General features: G+C 38.3%; 2 protein-coding genes across 2 annotated transcripts in view; both read right to left on the bottom strand.

Moving 5' to 3' along the window:
• Positions 1-10,489, bottom strand: part of cacna1fa (calcium channel, voltage-dependent, L type, alpha 1F subunit a) — a 41,495-nt gene extending 31,006 nt beyond the window's left edge. Inside the window, exons 1-3 of the mRNA XM_036140840.1 lie at positions 6,929-10,489; positions 4,250-4,439; positions 3,992-4,097 (exon numbers count right to left, since the gene is read on the bottom strand). Of these exons, the coding sequence (XP_035996733.1) occupies positions 3,992-4,097; positions 4,250-4,439; positions 6,929-6,947 (315 nt within the window). The 5' untranslated portion in view covers positions 6,948-10,489. The remainder of the gene's footprint in view (positions 1-3,991; positions 4,098-4,249; positions 4,440-6,928) is intronic.
• Positions 10,490-11,736: 1,247 nt separating this feature from the next.
• timm17b (translocase of inner mitochondrial membrane 17 homolog B (yeast)) lies at positions 11,737-16,082 on the bottom strand. Its single transcript, XM_012875510.3, has 6 exons — positions 16,030-16,082; positions 14,694-14,793; positions 14,550-14,613; positions 14,175-14,303; positions 13,979-14,089; positions 11,737-11,857 (listed from the first exon to the last, which is right to left on the bottom strand). The coding sequence occupies exons 1-6, from the start codon at positions 16,053-16,055 to the stop codon at positions 11,766-11,768; spliced, it is 522 nt and encodes a 173-aa protein (XP_012730964.1). The 5' UTR covers positions 16,056-16,082; the 3' UTR covers positions 11,737-11,765.
• Between the last annotated feature and the right edge of the window lie 2 nt (positions 16,083-16,084).

Genomic DNA, 16,084 nt, shown 5'->3' with positions numbered 1-16,084 from the left:
GTATAACTGGTTTAATGCTTGAAAAGCATTCACTGAAACCTGCTTACAAAAAATAGAACAGTAACTTATAATAAATCCCTGCAACAGATCTTATACAGTCAGCTTAACTCATCTGTGGAATCCAATAAAGGGATCTACAAACATTCATCCCGCTGTTGGCATGGACATGTGGGTGTGTGTGGATGGGGGGGGGGGGGGGGTTACCATGCCTTAAAAATACACTGTAACTCAAGCTTTTATTTATTTATTTTTTTAAATGTGCAACCCATAAACGGATTGCTTCTATAATATCATATTACCATAACAATATGGCTTCTATATTAACTAGAAATATATGAATTAACTGCTTAGTCAGGCTGATTCTAGATTTAAATTCAACCACCAAGTCATTATGTGATAATGCCAATCAGGGGGGAAAAAAGAGAATAGAGAGAGATTTGGAGAGAGGAGGAGTAGAGAAGAAGCAGATGGTTGGTGTTTAAGTAAGTCATGACCTCTGACGAGCTTCCCAGCAGAGGTCACAGCGCCACTCTTCCCCCTATAACACCCTTACCACCAGCAGCGCGTGAATACTCACTTCCTGGTCGAGGCAACACACCTGCTCACTGTTCTTCACAAGAAAATTAAAGTGCTCATTTTCTGCTTTTCACAAACTATGAAAAATATCATTTTAGGCATTTCTATTTTAAAGCAAGCTTGCCGTCTGTGTACAATTGAGCCCTTTGTCGACTGTCAGTCTATTCTCTGTGTTGTGGTTGGTTTCTTGTGCGAATACATTTAACTTTTTTGTCCGTTTGCTTTGTTTTGCTTCATTAGCAAATTGTGTCACAGCTAAATCAGAAGAAACTGATCAAGTCAATGGTGGATAAAGACTGAGTCGTTATACTCTGTGAAACTGACATGATTTGTGTCATATTTAGTAGTTCCTGTCTTCAGAGGCCAATCATTTCGGTATGTATCGGCCAAAATGTCTCCGAAATATTTGGTGCCTTTGAAATGCTTTGATAATTATTGAAATTCTGAAAATTTCACACATTTTAAGTTTGGTGTAGATTTGTATTCAGCCCTCTGATCCAGCTACATGAAATTCAGTGTAACCGAATGCCTTCAAAAGTCCCCTAATCAATGAACAGAATCCAATTTTCTGTCATTTCACATCAATATAAATCCAGCTTTTCTATGAAGGTCCCAGAGGAGAGCATTCGTGAACAAAGAGCGTCGTGAAGACCAAGGAACCCAGCAGACAGGTAGATCTTTCAAAGGAAAGATGTAGATAAGCTTAAAGCCGAGTTAGGATGCAAAACAATTTCCCAAGCTTTGAACCTCTGTTCAATCTATTATCTGACAATGCAGGGAGTGGGTCACAACTAAAAACCTACCAAGCTATGACGGTCCACCCAAGCTGTCGCGATGGAAGCATTCATTGGAGAAGAAGCCAAGAGGTTCACGGTAGCCCTGTATGAGCTGCAGAGATCCACAGCTCAGTTGTAAGAAACTATTCATAAGATAACTATTTGTTCTTCGTTGTGGAAGACTCGCAAAAAGGAAGCTTTTGCTGCAAGAAATCACGTTATATCCTGTTTGCAATCTGCAACAACCAATGTAGGAGACATGGCAAACGTGAAAGAAGATGATCCGGTCAGATGAGACCAAAATAGAGCTTTTTTGGTCTGCATGTAAAATGCTACGTGTGGAGAAAAACCTGCAGTGCAGAACTCGCCCTCCGCCATGTTTCATAGGCATAAAACATGGCGGCAGCGGCATCTGGCTGTGGGGATCATTCCCTGTCTTGACCTTCCAGCAGGACAACGATACCAAACATAAACTTGGACTTTTTCCCCTTAGGTCGTCGTTTTGTTCCCCCTTAGTAAAACAAACTGATACTCCAAATCTGTTGTTCCCTCAGCTACCAGACAAGTCTCTACACTATTTACTTAAATTGATCTGTTTCCTTCTCTTTTTGATCCATGGATTATTTGGCTTACAGGTAACGAAAATCTCAAATTTGGCGTCTCAGAATATTGCATACCAGCTACTTAAAAAAAGATTAATACTTGTATGAACTTTGTGTAATGACCATATTGCTGCCGTTAGAAGACTACTAACTTGTCAAAGGTCTGGAAGATAATAATTGACACCCTCCATGTGGAGGATAAGCCTCAAAAGTTCATTGCCAAAGTAGCTGGTTGTTCTCAGAGCGCTTCATCCAAGCAAATTCATAGAAAGTTCAGTGGAAGGATGAAGTGTGGAAAAGTTGCACCAGCAACAGGGATAACAATAACCTTGAAAGGATTGTCAAGAAAAATGCACTACAGGAATTTAAGGAAGCTTCACAAGGAGTGGACTGAGGCTGGTGATCAAGATCCACTACCACGCTATTTATCTATATATACATATCTGTAAAACTCTATTTATAGTAATATCCACCTGTATATTAAATTTGGTACATATCCAGCTGTAAATTTAGTTCACAATACTAGTTATTTATACATTATACTCATAGGACAAATCTATCAGTAAAATTCTGTTTATAATAGTGTTCATCTCTATATTTATTCAGTACATATCCATGTCCTGTACTTATGGAACCATTGTTTATCCTGCACTTGTTGCTATTGCACTTCTGGTTAGACTTAAACTGCATTCCGTTGCCTTGTACCTGTACCTGTGTAATAACAATAAAGTTGAATCTAATCTAATCATCTAAAATCACAGATAGATCCTACACATGGGCTACAAATGGTACTTTCCTTGTTGCCAGCCAATCCTGTAACAGAAACCACATTACAAGCGTTTTACCAAGGCTAAAGAGAACAGGAACTGGACTGTTGGTTAGTGGTCCAAAAGGGAAAAGATGAAATTCATTTTTCACCTTAGCTGAAAGACAGGCAGATCGCCTCCATGCCATCCACCGTTAAGGCAGTTATTCATGAAAAAGGATCCCCAACCAAGTACTGAGGGCGCAGAAACGAGAATAATTTTCCTAACCTTCAAATGTCTGTTACAATCTCCTTTGTATAGCTTACATAATATACAAATGTTCTTAGATGCTGAATTCTGGATTTTCATCATCTGTGAGCTTGATCATCAAAATTATAGGAAATTGACGCTTTACATGTTTAACTCTACGTGTAGTAAATCTATGTAACATAGGAGTTAAACTTTCTGAAATGAATGCGGAAAAATGTAGAAGTTTTTTTGTGGTTTCACTTTTTTTTTTTTTGTACCTCTATGCTTTATGTTATGAACACATGACTGTGTGCCGATAGGCTACAGCTTCATTACCCTTGTGGGACGAATGTAGTTTTCTCAATCTTAAATGTGTTAAATTGGCCCAGTTAAAGCCCAGGCCTAAATCCAGCTGTGACTCTGTGCCAATACCTGAACACATTGTATATGTTATGTATATTTATTCTCTCAACCTGCATCGGTTTTATATTTTTGCATTTGTTTTCATAGGTTTTTGCCATGTTTGTATAATGTTACTATAGCTGCCACCAAAATTTTGTTGCAGCAATACAATGACAAAAACCAACAACAACAACAATGTTATGTTCCCATGTTAATTTGAAGATTGATGTTAAAAGACACTCTTCATCCAATCTATGTTGCAAAGAAGAATGGCCAAAAAAATTGAGCCTCTAAATGTGCAAAGCTTCTCTTCTGCTTGGAAGCTTGACCCTAAATTACCTTTGGAATGGAATGGATGGATGGATAATCTAGTGTATCACCTTGGTGTATCCTCTCTACATGCTTTTGTCACTGTCACGCTCACATTTTCCCATCGTGGGACAATAAAGGTATTTCAACTGTATTCTACTAACAAGCTGAGTACAAATGATTTTAAAAAAACATGTATCATTTTTTTTATTTATGAAGTTTGTGGTCTAAATGTGACAAAACACAATGTTGGAAGGATATAACATTCTATGCAAGGGACTGTACAAAGACATGCATTTCGACCTTATAAAAATGACTTAAAGATTCTTACAAGTTGGTGGTTGGTCGGGTTGGAGTCATCGTCTGGATATGGCTTGGTGACCCCCATGGCCACACAGTTGGCAAAAATAGCTAGAAGAATGAAGATATCAAAAGGCTTGGAGAAAGTAGTTAAGGATTTAACAATCATTTACAGAATAAATCAACAACCCAAGATCTGAAATTATTCTATTTTTCACAACGAGCAACAAATTGTTTATGTCCACATCACACAGGCAGGGACATGCAGAGAAAAAAACAGGAAGGATATTTCCACTCCACCAGGGCCAGTGCTGCCATGCGGATGGGGTTGCTCAAAGTGAGGCAGCAGAGGGCTCGGGGGGCCCTGAGGGCAGACTTGTTGGCCTGCATCGCCTTCTTGGCCCCCCCTCCCCGTTTCCTGGCTGAGCCAGTGGAACCGAGGGTGTCTGATTTGCCCACATCCCCCACTGGTGGGGCATCTGTCAACGGATAAATAAAATAAAGTTAGATAAAAATGTAAGATGAGATGAAATTGCTTTCAAAATAAGAAAAAAAATGTACAATATAAATTATGAATTACAGGCATTTCATAGGTACTTTGTGTGCTAGTAATAGAAATGTACTCTAAGTAATTTCATTCTGTTGACCACAAGCTGCTTTTTGCCAGATGCAAACTGGATTGAATGATGGGGCTTTAGGCTGAGTTCAAAAGTTATCGTCAGACTGAATCCAGCGTGGTTTTCCAGATAGATATTTGTTGACCTTTAAGAATATTTTAAAAGGTGTTCCTTAAGGGCTCAGGCTTCGGAGGTATTACTATTTCATTTCTGCTACTAATGTTAAGAGTATGTCTACAGCTAAAGTGGAGATGAAGCCATACTAGAGCTGGAGGATATAGAAAAAAGTCATAGCAATAAAATAAAAATCATATTGATCGATATTGATAATTATCAACAAATTCAAAACATATATTTTAAGTGCAGCCCTGGCCATTTTATACTGTTGTTTAGCGACTTCTTTTTAGATACAAAAAACACAAACACTGAATTCAAACGCGCCCCTTTATTCAACCAACTTTTTACCAAAACTGCAAGTTTTTAAAAAAAGAAAAAAATAATGAATGCTCTCTGAACCCTTTGAAGGGGGCGGAGCTTGGTGAAAGAGCGTTCTTGGGTCTGCGTTTGTGATTGGCTGAGAGGTTGTCATGACTGTAATATTAACCTACATGGCTAGAATGCAAAAGGACAGAAAACTGTTATTCTATTGAACTTTTTATTGAGCCTTTTTTTTTCTATCATCAATATACGTTTATCGATCAATATATCATTATTGAATGATCGTCCAGCCCTAAGCCATACTACAAACTGTCTTTCAGCTAGAGCAGATATCTCTGTAAATCGCTTTAAATCTAGTTTGTGGTTTGAATATAACGAGAAAAAAAAAGTTAAGTTTAGAAAAAAGTAGACACACCCCTGTTAAAATGCAGGGTTTCTGATGAAAAAGATGGTTACACCATTTAAGAATGTCTTTCACTTTTAATGTAATGCATATATTCTGTATTACTCAACTGAAAACAAAAAAACAAAAAATAAATTGGTGTCATAAAATGTCCAAGAACAGTGACATTATTGAAATGTTTATCAATTTATTGAAGATTGGTAAAAATAAAAAAATACTAGATGGAAATCAGTAGCAATAAAGAAGCTGGAGAGATTTCTGGTGGAAGGTGTTATGTTATGGCTTGATGAAGCTAAACTTAAACTTCTGGCCAACATTTCAAGAAGTAAGTATGGTGGAAAAACATCTCTGCAAATCAATGTGAAGAACTTTTCTAAAACATATTGGCCAAATATGACCAGGTCAAGGCAGCAAAGTTGATAAATGGTCTTAGACCAGTATAAAAGCCCAGTAGTTTATCTTTTCTTTCCAGTGTATCCCAGAAAACACCAGTTTCCATCCGAAGGGCAGAACCTATCAAAGGACAGTCATTCTACAAATGTTTGTGCGTTTGGCTATATAACTCGTATCAATATAAATATATCCTATTGTGTTATCTAATGAATAATTTTGGCGATGGGTGCCCTTTTTGCCTAAGCATCTGCCCACCAAAATGCCTGCTAGAAGACACACTTTGTAATTACTAAGCTATTGGAGCTAGACTTCAGTGTACCTCTAATTTGAGTACATATTTTATTCCCTCAAATTTATAGCTGGGATTTTTGGTCATAAAACTTTTTTTTTTTTTTAGAACTCAAAACCTTTTCTAAACCTAGTAGATATATGTCGTTATTTTGGTCCATGGTGTTGGAATAATCTACATAATGCTTATTGCTTTTCTTTCTCTGGGAAAGTTTAGCCTGTAGCTCTTTCAAATTATTCTTCAAATGAGCGTTAAACAATAAAGAAACAAACATATAAGTTTTGATAATAAGCTTTAGGTAATACAATGCATGGTGAATATCTTTTGGGAGAAACTGAGTTTTCTTTTCACTGGGGTCGCTTTAAGTCAAACGTTTTAACTATGTAGCCCTCTGAAGTTAGATGCCCTCCTGGACATCAGGGCCTTTTTATACAACTTGTGTATGTTATCTAACACAATTAAGAGAGGACTTGCTTGCAAGAAAGAGGTATTGTGTCCTATGGGTCTCATATGATAAGACCAGATGTGACCTACTTCTTTATAGGAGCAGCATGGCACTTAGCGCAGCACTATCCCCAAGTAGGCACATGAACACCTGTTAGGAAAGGCCTCCCATCGACACAGCTTCACCTAAGTACACCTTTACGTTCTCAACCATAACTAACCACAGATATACAGCAGGAGCACAAAGACTATGATAAAAGCTTTTTTTAACCAACTGTATGTCACTATCAGAACAATGTGAGCACCGTGTCAGGCTTACGCACCTTTTACTGTGAGTGCATGTGGATGTATCCCTATAAAAATGAAACAGTGTGCAGACTTTACCTTTCTTTGCGCCGTCCATTTCCGCAGCTTCGCAGCAAGCAGTCACCTAAAATAGCGCACCATCAACTCTTTAGGATATCTGTGATGCGTAAAGGATCACAGATATAAATCCTGAACCCAGTTGGGGATTTGTTTCTTTTTTTAAATGTGTGTTTAAGAAAGAAAACCTTAAACGGGTTGAAAAAAAATCCCTCTCATTTTACATGCGCGTTTTTCAGAGCCGCAAATCCCCGTTCTGCGCTGCGCCAGCTTGCAATCCCAAAATAAGAATAATAAAGAAAAATCCAATTAAACTCTTCGGCAACTTTTTGCGGAAAGTAAATCGGATTTAAAAAAAAAACACAATTGCTTGTAGACGCTGGCGCATAACGATGAGAGTTGCAGATAGATAGGCGCGCCCATGTGCAGGCGTTGGACAGCTCAGGATTAAAGAGGCTGAGCCGGTTAAAAGGATGACAGAGGAAATCTTTCAGGGCGCAGGCAGGTGGGGGACGACAAACTGTGCAGCTTTCTGCGATTCAGCAGCAAAATCACACCAATAAAAGGGAAGAATACTGTCAAGATCTTGACCTTGGACAGTAGCTGAAACTCTTTGCAGTACAACGGGAGCGGCAGCAGGGGGCGCATCTTCACAGTCGATAACAAGACAGATCAAGTCCAGTGGTTTTAAATGGCCTTTGAAAAACGTACATTTCATTAAGTGAATGTTAGTTCTAAATAACAAGAGCAAATATAGATATGTGCATTAAAAACTTTTCCTTACATAAATCTATTTTTTTTTCTACCTTGCACAGTTTGGTGGGGTTCCACTCCAATCACGTTTTCCTGACATTGTATAAAGTGGATTATTACCAAGTTAGGAGGATCTAGAATTACCTGTGGTCAAAGTTTTCCTGATATTTCCTGACTAAACCCAACACCATTTCTTTTTATTTCTGTTCTCTTCTTTGAAACAAGTAAGTTAGTTTGACCAAAGTTCCCGTTATTAGACAAAGCTTATCACATTTAACGGGAAAAAGGCTTTGGTTTAAAGAGAAGTTCACTGCCAATCTGATGACTTGCATCTCCTTATTTCTGACTTCATAGAGCTTTTGGCATTGTGTTAAAACACTCCTGTTTACTCCACAACCCCAAACTGCTGAAACTACTGCTTTTATAGAGGAGACTCACATATGAGGAGTGTTTTATCCACTGCTTATAATTAGCAATACCAGCCTGATACTTTCTGTCTTAGATCCTATTGAAATTGCATGGACGTACTGAGTATTTTTCACAGCAAAGCTTCCCCTTTTGGTTTCACCTCTGTTTAAGACACAAGTGTAGAATCTGTGGTTCATTTTTGTACACTTAGTGCACGCGTTAGATTTAGATTACAGTCATTTTTGAACCCAGTAAGGATCACATCCCTTTTATTATGCCCCGAGACGTCAGCCTAGAGATGACCGTGCGAAATGTTATTTTCCAAGAAGTACAACAACAATAAAATCTTTAAATATAATTTCAAATCTTTATTGCCTTAATTCGATTTTACACAGTAAAAATATTTTGATAAAATAAACAATCTTTCTATACAGAGTTTACGCATAAAGCATTACATTGTGTTTGGGACATGTCTTTGCTGTGGCAACTTCCAGAAAAGTCCTCCAGTTAGATAACAATAGCTGGGACTGTTGACGGTGTGTGCAGCGGTTACAGTGAACATTTAACTAAAAGCTACTTTAAGAAAAATCCTTACTGAGTTCTTCACGTTGCATACATGATGTTGTCTTTGCTCATTAATGACTGAAAGAAGTCCAATAGAGAGAAAATAAAAGCCAACGATGGAATGATGCTTGCTGAGGCATCTTGGACACGAACATGATCTAAAAAACTACGTTCATTAGCTTTCATTTTCACAACTGACATTTAAATACAAAAATAAACAGAATACAGTCAGACCAAGACTTTTTTATAATAAGCTTGCTGAGCAAACAGGGTGTAATGTCACAGAGCAGGCAACGAGTAAAACACTGAACCCAAATTATCACTGTTTAGTAATACATTTTTCGGGCTTAAGAGTGAAAATCGTTTCAGAGAAACACTGTCTTGCTTGGTTTCAGCACATGCAGTGCTTTGTGAACATATTAATACCGCTTCAATGTTTAATTTTTTTATTTTTGCTATGTTAAAACTATAAAAGCTAGTGTGTTTTTATTAAGATTTTATGTGATAGTCCAATATATAGTAGTGCATAATTGTTAAGTTGTAGGAAAAAGATAAGTGGCTTTAATATTGATCTACAAGTGAAGAAATCTCAAATGTATGACATGAATAAAAATTCTGATACCCTTAAATAAAACCCAGTGCAACCGTTTGCCTTCAGCGGCCGCTGCTTAATTTTTGATTTTGTTTCTTGATCCTAGGTTTTAACTTAGCCTAGGATTAGGGTTGGCTAGAAGCCCTGTGTATCCCGCATCAGTTGCCTTTTGGTAATAATGTTTAGTTGTACTGTGCCTGTAAAAATACAAATAAATTAAAGAAAACAATGAATGGTCCCCCGGTGCGATGAGGTCAAAATTAAATTAAACCCTAAATGTAGAGAAAAAGTAACACTCCGTGTCACCAGGTACATATGATGGTGATGGAGAAATACGGTGGTGGCAGCATCATGGTGTGGGGCAGTAAAGCTGGTGAAAGATGATGGGAAGATGGATGGAGCAAAATCCTGAAGGATCCTGGAAGAAAACTGGTTAGAGGCTGCAAAACACTTGAGAGTGAAACGGTGAATCATCTTCCAACAGGATGACGACCCTAAAAATACAGCCAAGGCTGCAATAACATAGTTTAGATCAAAGCAGATCCATGAGTTAGAATGTCCTAGTCAAAGTGCAGACTGAAATCCAGACAAAGAGTCTGTGGCAAAATGGGAAAACAGATGTTTACAGACAAACTTTTCAGGCTAACTGAGCTTGACCTACTTTCCAAAAAGAATGAACAATGCTTTAAGCTCCTAGATGAGCATAAAAGTTTGTACCATGAAACAATTTGGACTTTTTCAAGGCCCTATATTCTATTCTAGGGCAGCATACTAAGTCTTCACATGTGTGTGAATGTAAATGTTTATAGATCAGCTTTAAAGGCGTGAACAAATTGCACTCTGACTCCAGATTCTCTGACTGCTAGCTTCAGCTACAGATTCAGACCAGTCCTTCAGAGACGGCAGCTACAGAAATGAAATGTCCCACAGAATGTTCCGGAGGGATGGCATTTTCCAAAAGCAATTTCCTGTACTGTTTGTGTGCATGTCATCGAACAAGCTTCCAAGCAAAAAGGCCGGGAAGATCAAACATTTGAATGCATACGTGAATGTTTGCTTGCCCAATAGTTGTGAATCCTACTTTTAAAAAAAACAGTGCTACATAATAGTTTCACATGATCTGAAAGTTACTTTTTACTCATGGGTCCGCTCTGCGCATGTATTAAAAACCATGTGGTAATAATACCAGCTGGACGACATGCATCGCAAAGACAAATTCAAGAAAGCTGTGATGTTGCTGGTGTAATGCCTTTTATGTCCTACTAGCAGGGTTCCCACACCTTGGTGAACATCAAATTCAAGGACCTTTCAAGGACTTTCCAGGACCAATTTCCTTAAATTCAAGGACCACATGTGGCGGCATTGACCTACTGTGACCGCTGAATAGGTTATCATATTTTAATACAATGCAAATTCAATAAAAGACTAAACGGCATAGAAGTTGTTGGGTCAGAAGCAATGCAAGAAAATGGACTTAATTTATAGCCTACATTGATATTGATCATATTCATAACCTACATTTATATCCACAGTACATGGCTGTGCCATACTACATTACATATAAGATGTACATTAGCCTATCGTTTCATGGAATTTTATAGAAAAAAGTGCAGCATTGAGATGTTCAGAATTATATCAATTTGTTTCACTTACTTTCATCTTTGATTAAGCTAGTTTTTGACTTTGACTCTGAAAAGTCGCTAAAGTTGGCAACACTGCGTGAATGTAACCTATTGGACGCACGTAGGCCTAAACCATAGCCTACCAACAAACGAAGAAGAGCGAACATACTTTTGCAAATTAAAAGTCTGCGGAATCAACATCATTTTAAAAGATCGTGTGGTAGTAAAATAATGACACGAGTCGTCATTCGTGTTAACTTTCAACCCCACAAACAAATTCAAGAACTTTCAAGGACAAGGTGTTTTTTTTTGGCTGTTTTCAAGAACTTTCATGGGCCTTGAATTAATTTTTTCAGATTCACAAACTTTCAAGGATTTCAAGGACCCGTGGGAACCCTGTACTAGGAGGTAGGCGCTTCCCTGCACACCCTCCTTCATTTCATGAGCCACGTGGGAAGAACTCCAGAAGAAAATCTCACGCTGTGCAAAGCGGAACGGCAACACGGTCGCTATTGCCTAAATCTGGACCAAGTTTTCTGTATGTTAGGATTTACATGTCAAAGCATGTATAAATATGCATCCCATTGATGCTCCTTAACTTATTCTATCCAGCAAAAAAATATATTTCTAGCATATACATGTAGAATAAATAAGTCCATAAAGAACCACAGCAATGACACGAAAACAATATGACACATGACATTGTGATGAAGACAACATAAGGTTTGTCTGAAGGACTCTTGCTCACATGTCAAAATTCATTCATAAACACTTAATCACAGTATTTCACCCCTGAGGTACGATAACAAAGTGCAACTACTTTTTCAACGCTGTAGGGACCACAATCTCCTGGCAGCAGTGGTGTTATTCCCATTATGCTGCGGTCGGACTCACTGTGTCTACAGTTAGCAGAGGTTATCTAGTGAAACAGCCCCTTCGGACCTTGCTGCTGCTGGTGATGGTCTCCGTCCTTTGGAGGGAGCTGACTGGGGTCGTCTGCAAACGGAATAGCTGGATAACGCAAGAAGAGAAAACAACACATGTTAAAATCTCCTGCTTTGATAGATTCAGATTTCCTGAATGTGAAGTGCTATATGAACTATGAACATAAGGAATGACAATGGATTCAGATCAGATGTTGCTACAGTGTGCGCACAAATTGTGAAGGAATGAAAGTTGATGGGTGACTGCGGGGGCTGGACGAATGAATGAATGCAGCTTTCAGAGCTAAATAGAAATTTTACTTTATTGTCCCTCATTGGGACTTTTAGTACATTGAGGTGTACCAGACGCTGAACCAGCAGCATTTAGATTGACAAAAGGTAAAAAACACATTAGGGGGAAATTTAAAGCACACAAATATTGCACATTTAATAAAAATTGCATATATTTGTTCTAAGAAATGTGCTACTATGATAATTTTTAAAAAGTACAACAAACATTTGTGCATAAAACACAACCATAGACTATTTACAAGTAATGGAAAAACTGTGCAAATACCAGTAGGGATGTGAACACTATTTGAATTTGTCGGGAGCAGCGATGGCTACAAAGTGTAATAGTTGCTGGGTGGAAGGATCTGCCATAACACTGCTGGAAAAGTAGTTCCCCAGTTCTGCACCAGCTTTATGCACGGCGTGGGAGACACTATCCAACGGTTATGTTATCTTCACCAGAGCCCTTCTGTCTCCCACCACATGCACTGGGTCGAGGGGACATCCTAGGACAGAGCCAGCCTTCCTGATGAGCTTATCTAACCGCTTCCTCTCAGCTACAGATAAGCTGCTGCTGCTCCAACAAACCGCATCATAGCTGATGCCCCCAGAGAGTCAAACAAGGTCTTCAGGAGTCAGTTGGATAGGAAATGAAATTTGTAAATATAGAATATTTTCCATAGTTATCCAAACCTGGAAAATGCTTAAAGTAGCAATTAGCGAAATTTCACCACTAGGGGGATCTGTTGAGTACTGTCTGTGTCTGTAGACGAAAACAAGATGCTTGACAAGTAGGGTTGTCAAAAGTATCGATACTCAAACGCTGTATCGGTATACAATACTAGTTTGACATGGTATCGATACTAAATATTTTTTATATGAGGGAAACAAAGAAGGAAAACCCAAAGATCTCAACAAGCCTGTGTGCAAACGGTGCTTTAAAGTGGTGGCAACCAAGTCAAGCAGCACAACAAACTTGGCCAAACATCTAAAGGACCGACACCTTGGCTTTTATCATGAATTCTGACAGATTAGTAAATTAAAGTTTCCGTTCATAATTTAATGCATTAAGCATATTTCTGATGTTAGAGCGACCGGTCGTCCGCATTAATGTTGTGTGATTAGCTGTGGCTAGCGTGCTACTAGGCATGTGTTATATCTGGGTTATTTATTTAGTATTCATTTAGACACTTAATTCAACTAGCATTTGTGATTCTGTTGAGAAAGCATGTTTCATGTATAGATTGAAAAAGTTTTGACAGAGTTTTTCATGTTAATAAAATATTTTTATGCCTTTAATTTTTTATCCATGTGGTATTGAAAATGGTACAGAGTATCGAATATTTTCCTGGTTATCGATATCGAGTTTGAAATTTTAGTATCTTGACAACCATGGTGACAGGCCACAACTCTACCTCCACTCCAACTGCAACCCGGCCCCCCTTTTCCTCTCCCCTTCTCACCCATCGCCCCATTTGGCCATATTTCCAAAGGATAAATTCACAGCAGAACAGCTTTACCTTTCGGGGGACCATGTCTAGTGAAGAAGTAACTCATAACTTTATAATGTCGTTAGTAAGAGAACATTAGGAACAGCTGGACGTTTTCTCCGACTTTTGCTGTTAAGCTGCACTGCTGCTAAAATGCCACTCTGACGGCGGCATTTTAAGGGCAGGGAGAGGCTAAGCCCTGAGTGGCAGGTGTTCACATAGGCGTACATGCATGCTTGGTGTGTGACGTGATACCATATTCCATCTAAAAAGATACCTTTAGTTCTTAACCACTATTCTTTAGAGCCTAATTCTCACATTGGTGATCCTGAAAGCTTTGTAAACCTAATAAAACGCCACCTTTGACATTTAATACATTTACCATGAAATTAACAATTTATTTCCAAAAGTAACTGAGCTCTACTCACGGTTCTGAAACTGTTGTGCTGTGTATCTGGTCAGGAGAATACCAAAACCCTCGATGAGAGCCAGGAGGATTCCTCCCATCATCGCAGAGCCCATCATGGTTAACGGACCACCTAAAGAAAAAACATAGCGGTCACTAATTGATGCTCATTATAGTGATCGTTGACAGACGATAGTTGTGTAGGAGTTGTCTCTCACTGCGTGCTGCTAGGATGGCCCCAGTCAGGGCGCCACTTGTTATAGAGTTCCAAGGATCCTCTTTTCCTCTCAGACGAACTAAACCACAGTCGATTGTGGAAAAGAGGCCTCCCCAGACCGCAAAGCTACCTGGAAATACAAACCAGTTAGCATCAGTTAGCCTGTGTGAATGCAAAAGGCTACGTATTAGTAAGGAAAATAAAATCCTTCATTCTTATACTAAGCTGAAGTAAAAATTGACAAAGCTTCCTCATAAAAAGTTTGCTGCATTTAAATGATTCAAACTACAAAACACGGTCTGAAATAATGAGTCAAATAAAAAGGATAACCACAAAACATTTCAGGATTCAGATCAACAAAACAGGCCTCCCTTACCTCCAATCTGAGGCGCTCTTACTCTCACTGCATTTGCACTTCCTCTCAGTCTGTGTCTAACACCCTGAAATATTACACAGCTGTTGATGATTACCTTAAAATTAGGAATTAGAAAGCAAACAATCATGTTTTTTTCCAACTTACAGCCGGGGCGTTTCGAAAGCCCTTCACTGCTTGGAACACACCTCCTCCGATTGCACCCATGGTGAAAGCTCCTCCACAGTCATCCACTATTCTCCAGGGGCTGCAGGAAGGAGACAGAAGATAAATTTGACTCTAAATGGTTTGGGTATACAGGTATAACATGCAAACCTCTTAGGGCTGAAACAATTAATCAGATACATCATGAATAATCTATTGCTAAAATAATTGTCAACTAATTTCCGTAATCAAACAATTGTCAACTGGAAGATAAAGACTCTAAAACAAAGCCGTTATTAAGCCAAAACTGTACAAAAAATATAAACATTCTGCATTTCAGATGAAAAACCTTCTTTTGTCTGGACATATGGTCTATCTAGAACTACTCAAGCAGCATAGTTTTATCTTCACCTGGTTCAATCAACGGGTTATTATCAATATGTTAATTGTAAAAAAAAAAAAAGTAAATCAAATAACTTCCTTTTTGACTGTTGTCAAAGCAAAATAATTGTTAGTTGCAGCCCTATACATATTCTCTACTATATATATATATATATATATATATATATATATATATATATATATATGACAGACTGGCGACCTGTCCAGGGTGTACCCCGCCTCTCGCCCAGTGAACGCTGGAGATAGGCACCAGCACCCCCTGCGACCCCATGAGGGAGAAGCGGTTTGGAAAATGGATGGATGGATGGATATATATATATATATATATATATATATATATATATATATATATATATATATATATATAACATTTACAATGGATTTATAATATGTAATGTTTGTGTATTTCAAAGCGCTTATTTATTAAAGTATGTTAATTTACTATGAAATCACAGTTTTAGATTAATCAAAAAAATATATTTGATATATTAATCATTTACTAAACTTAGCTACAGCCCTACGCTTCTGTGCAAAAACACTCCAGGCTTGGATTCGAACCTACGTCCTTCTTGCTGCAGCACTACCAACGGTTCCACTGTGCAGTCACAAAATAATATTAAGAAAAACACATTGTACTAATGTATTGGCGTAAAACTCCTTCGGCCCTAATTTAGCAGCAACGCGATATTCCAGCAAAACGTCGTAAAACGTTACAATAAACTGTCAGCGGTCAGAGAAGTTACAGCTCGATAACAGCTGCTTATTTATTTTTTCTTTATCGTAAAGTCCAGATTAATAGCAGCCGTATTACACACATAAGGTCTGTCAGCTCGCTCTCGCAAACAAACAAAAAATATTCTAGCCCCTATGATAAATATGTTTGGTAAACAGCTAAAGCAAATGTGAGAAAAAGCTAATATTTATAAACTAATCTTACCACGGCTCACGGGCATACTCCTCCATATTTGTAGACGTCAAGCGAACACAGTGAC

This window comes from Fundulus heteroclitus, chromosome 1 (assembly GCF_011125445.2).
Source record: "Fundulus heteroclitus isolate FHET01 chromosome 1, MU-UCD_Fhet_4.1, whole genome shotgun sequence".
NCBI classification, from domain to species: Eukaryota; Metazoa; Chordata; class Actinopteri; order Cyprinodontiformes; family Fundulidae; genus Fundulus; species Fundulus heteroclitus.
Note: the sequence above shows the minus strand (reverse complement) of the source record. Positions and strands in the feature narration are given on the sequence as shown.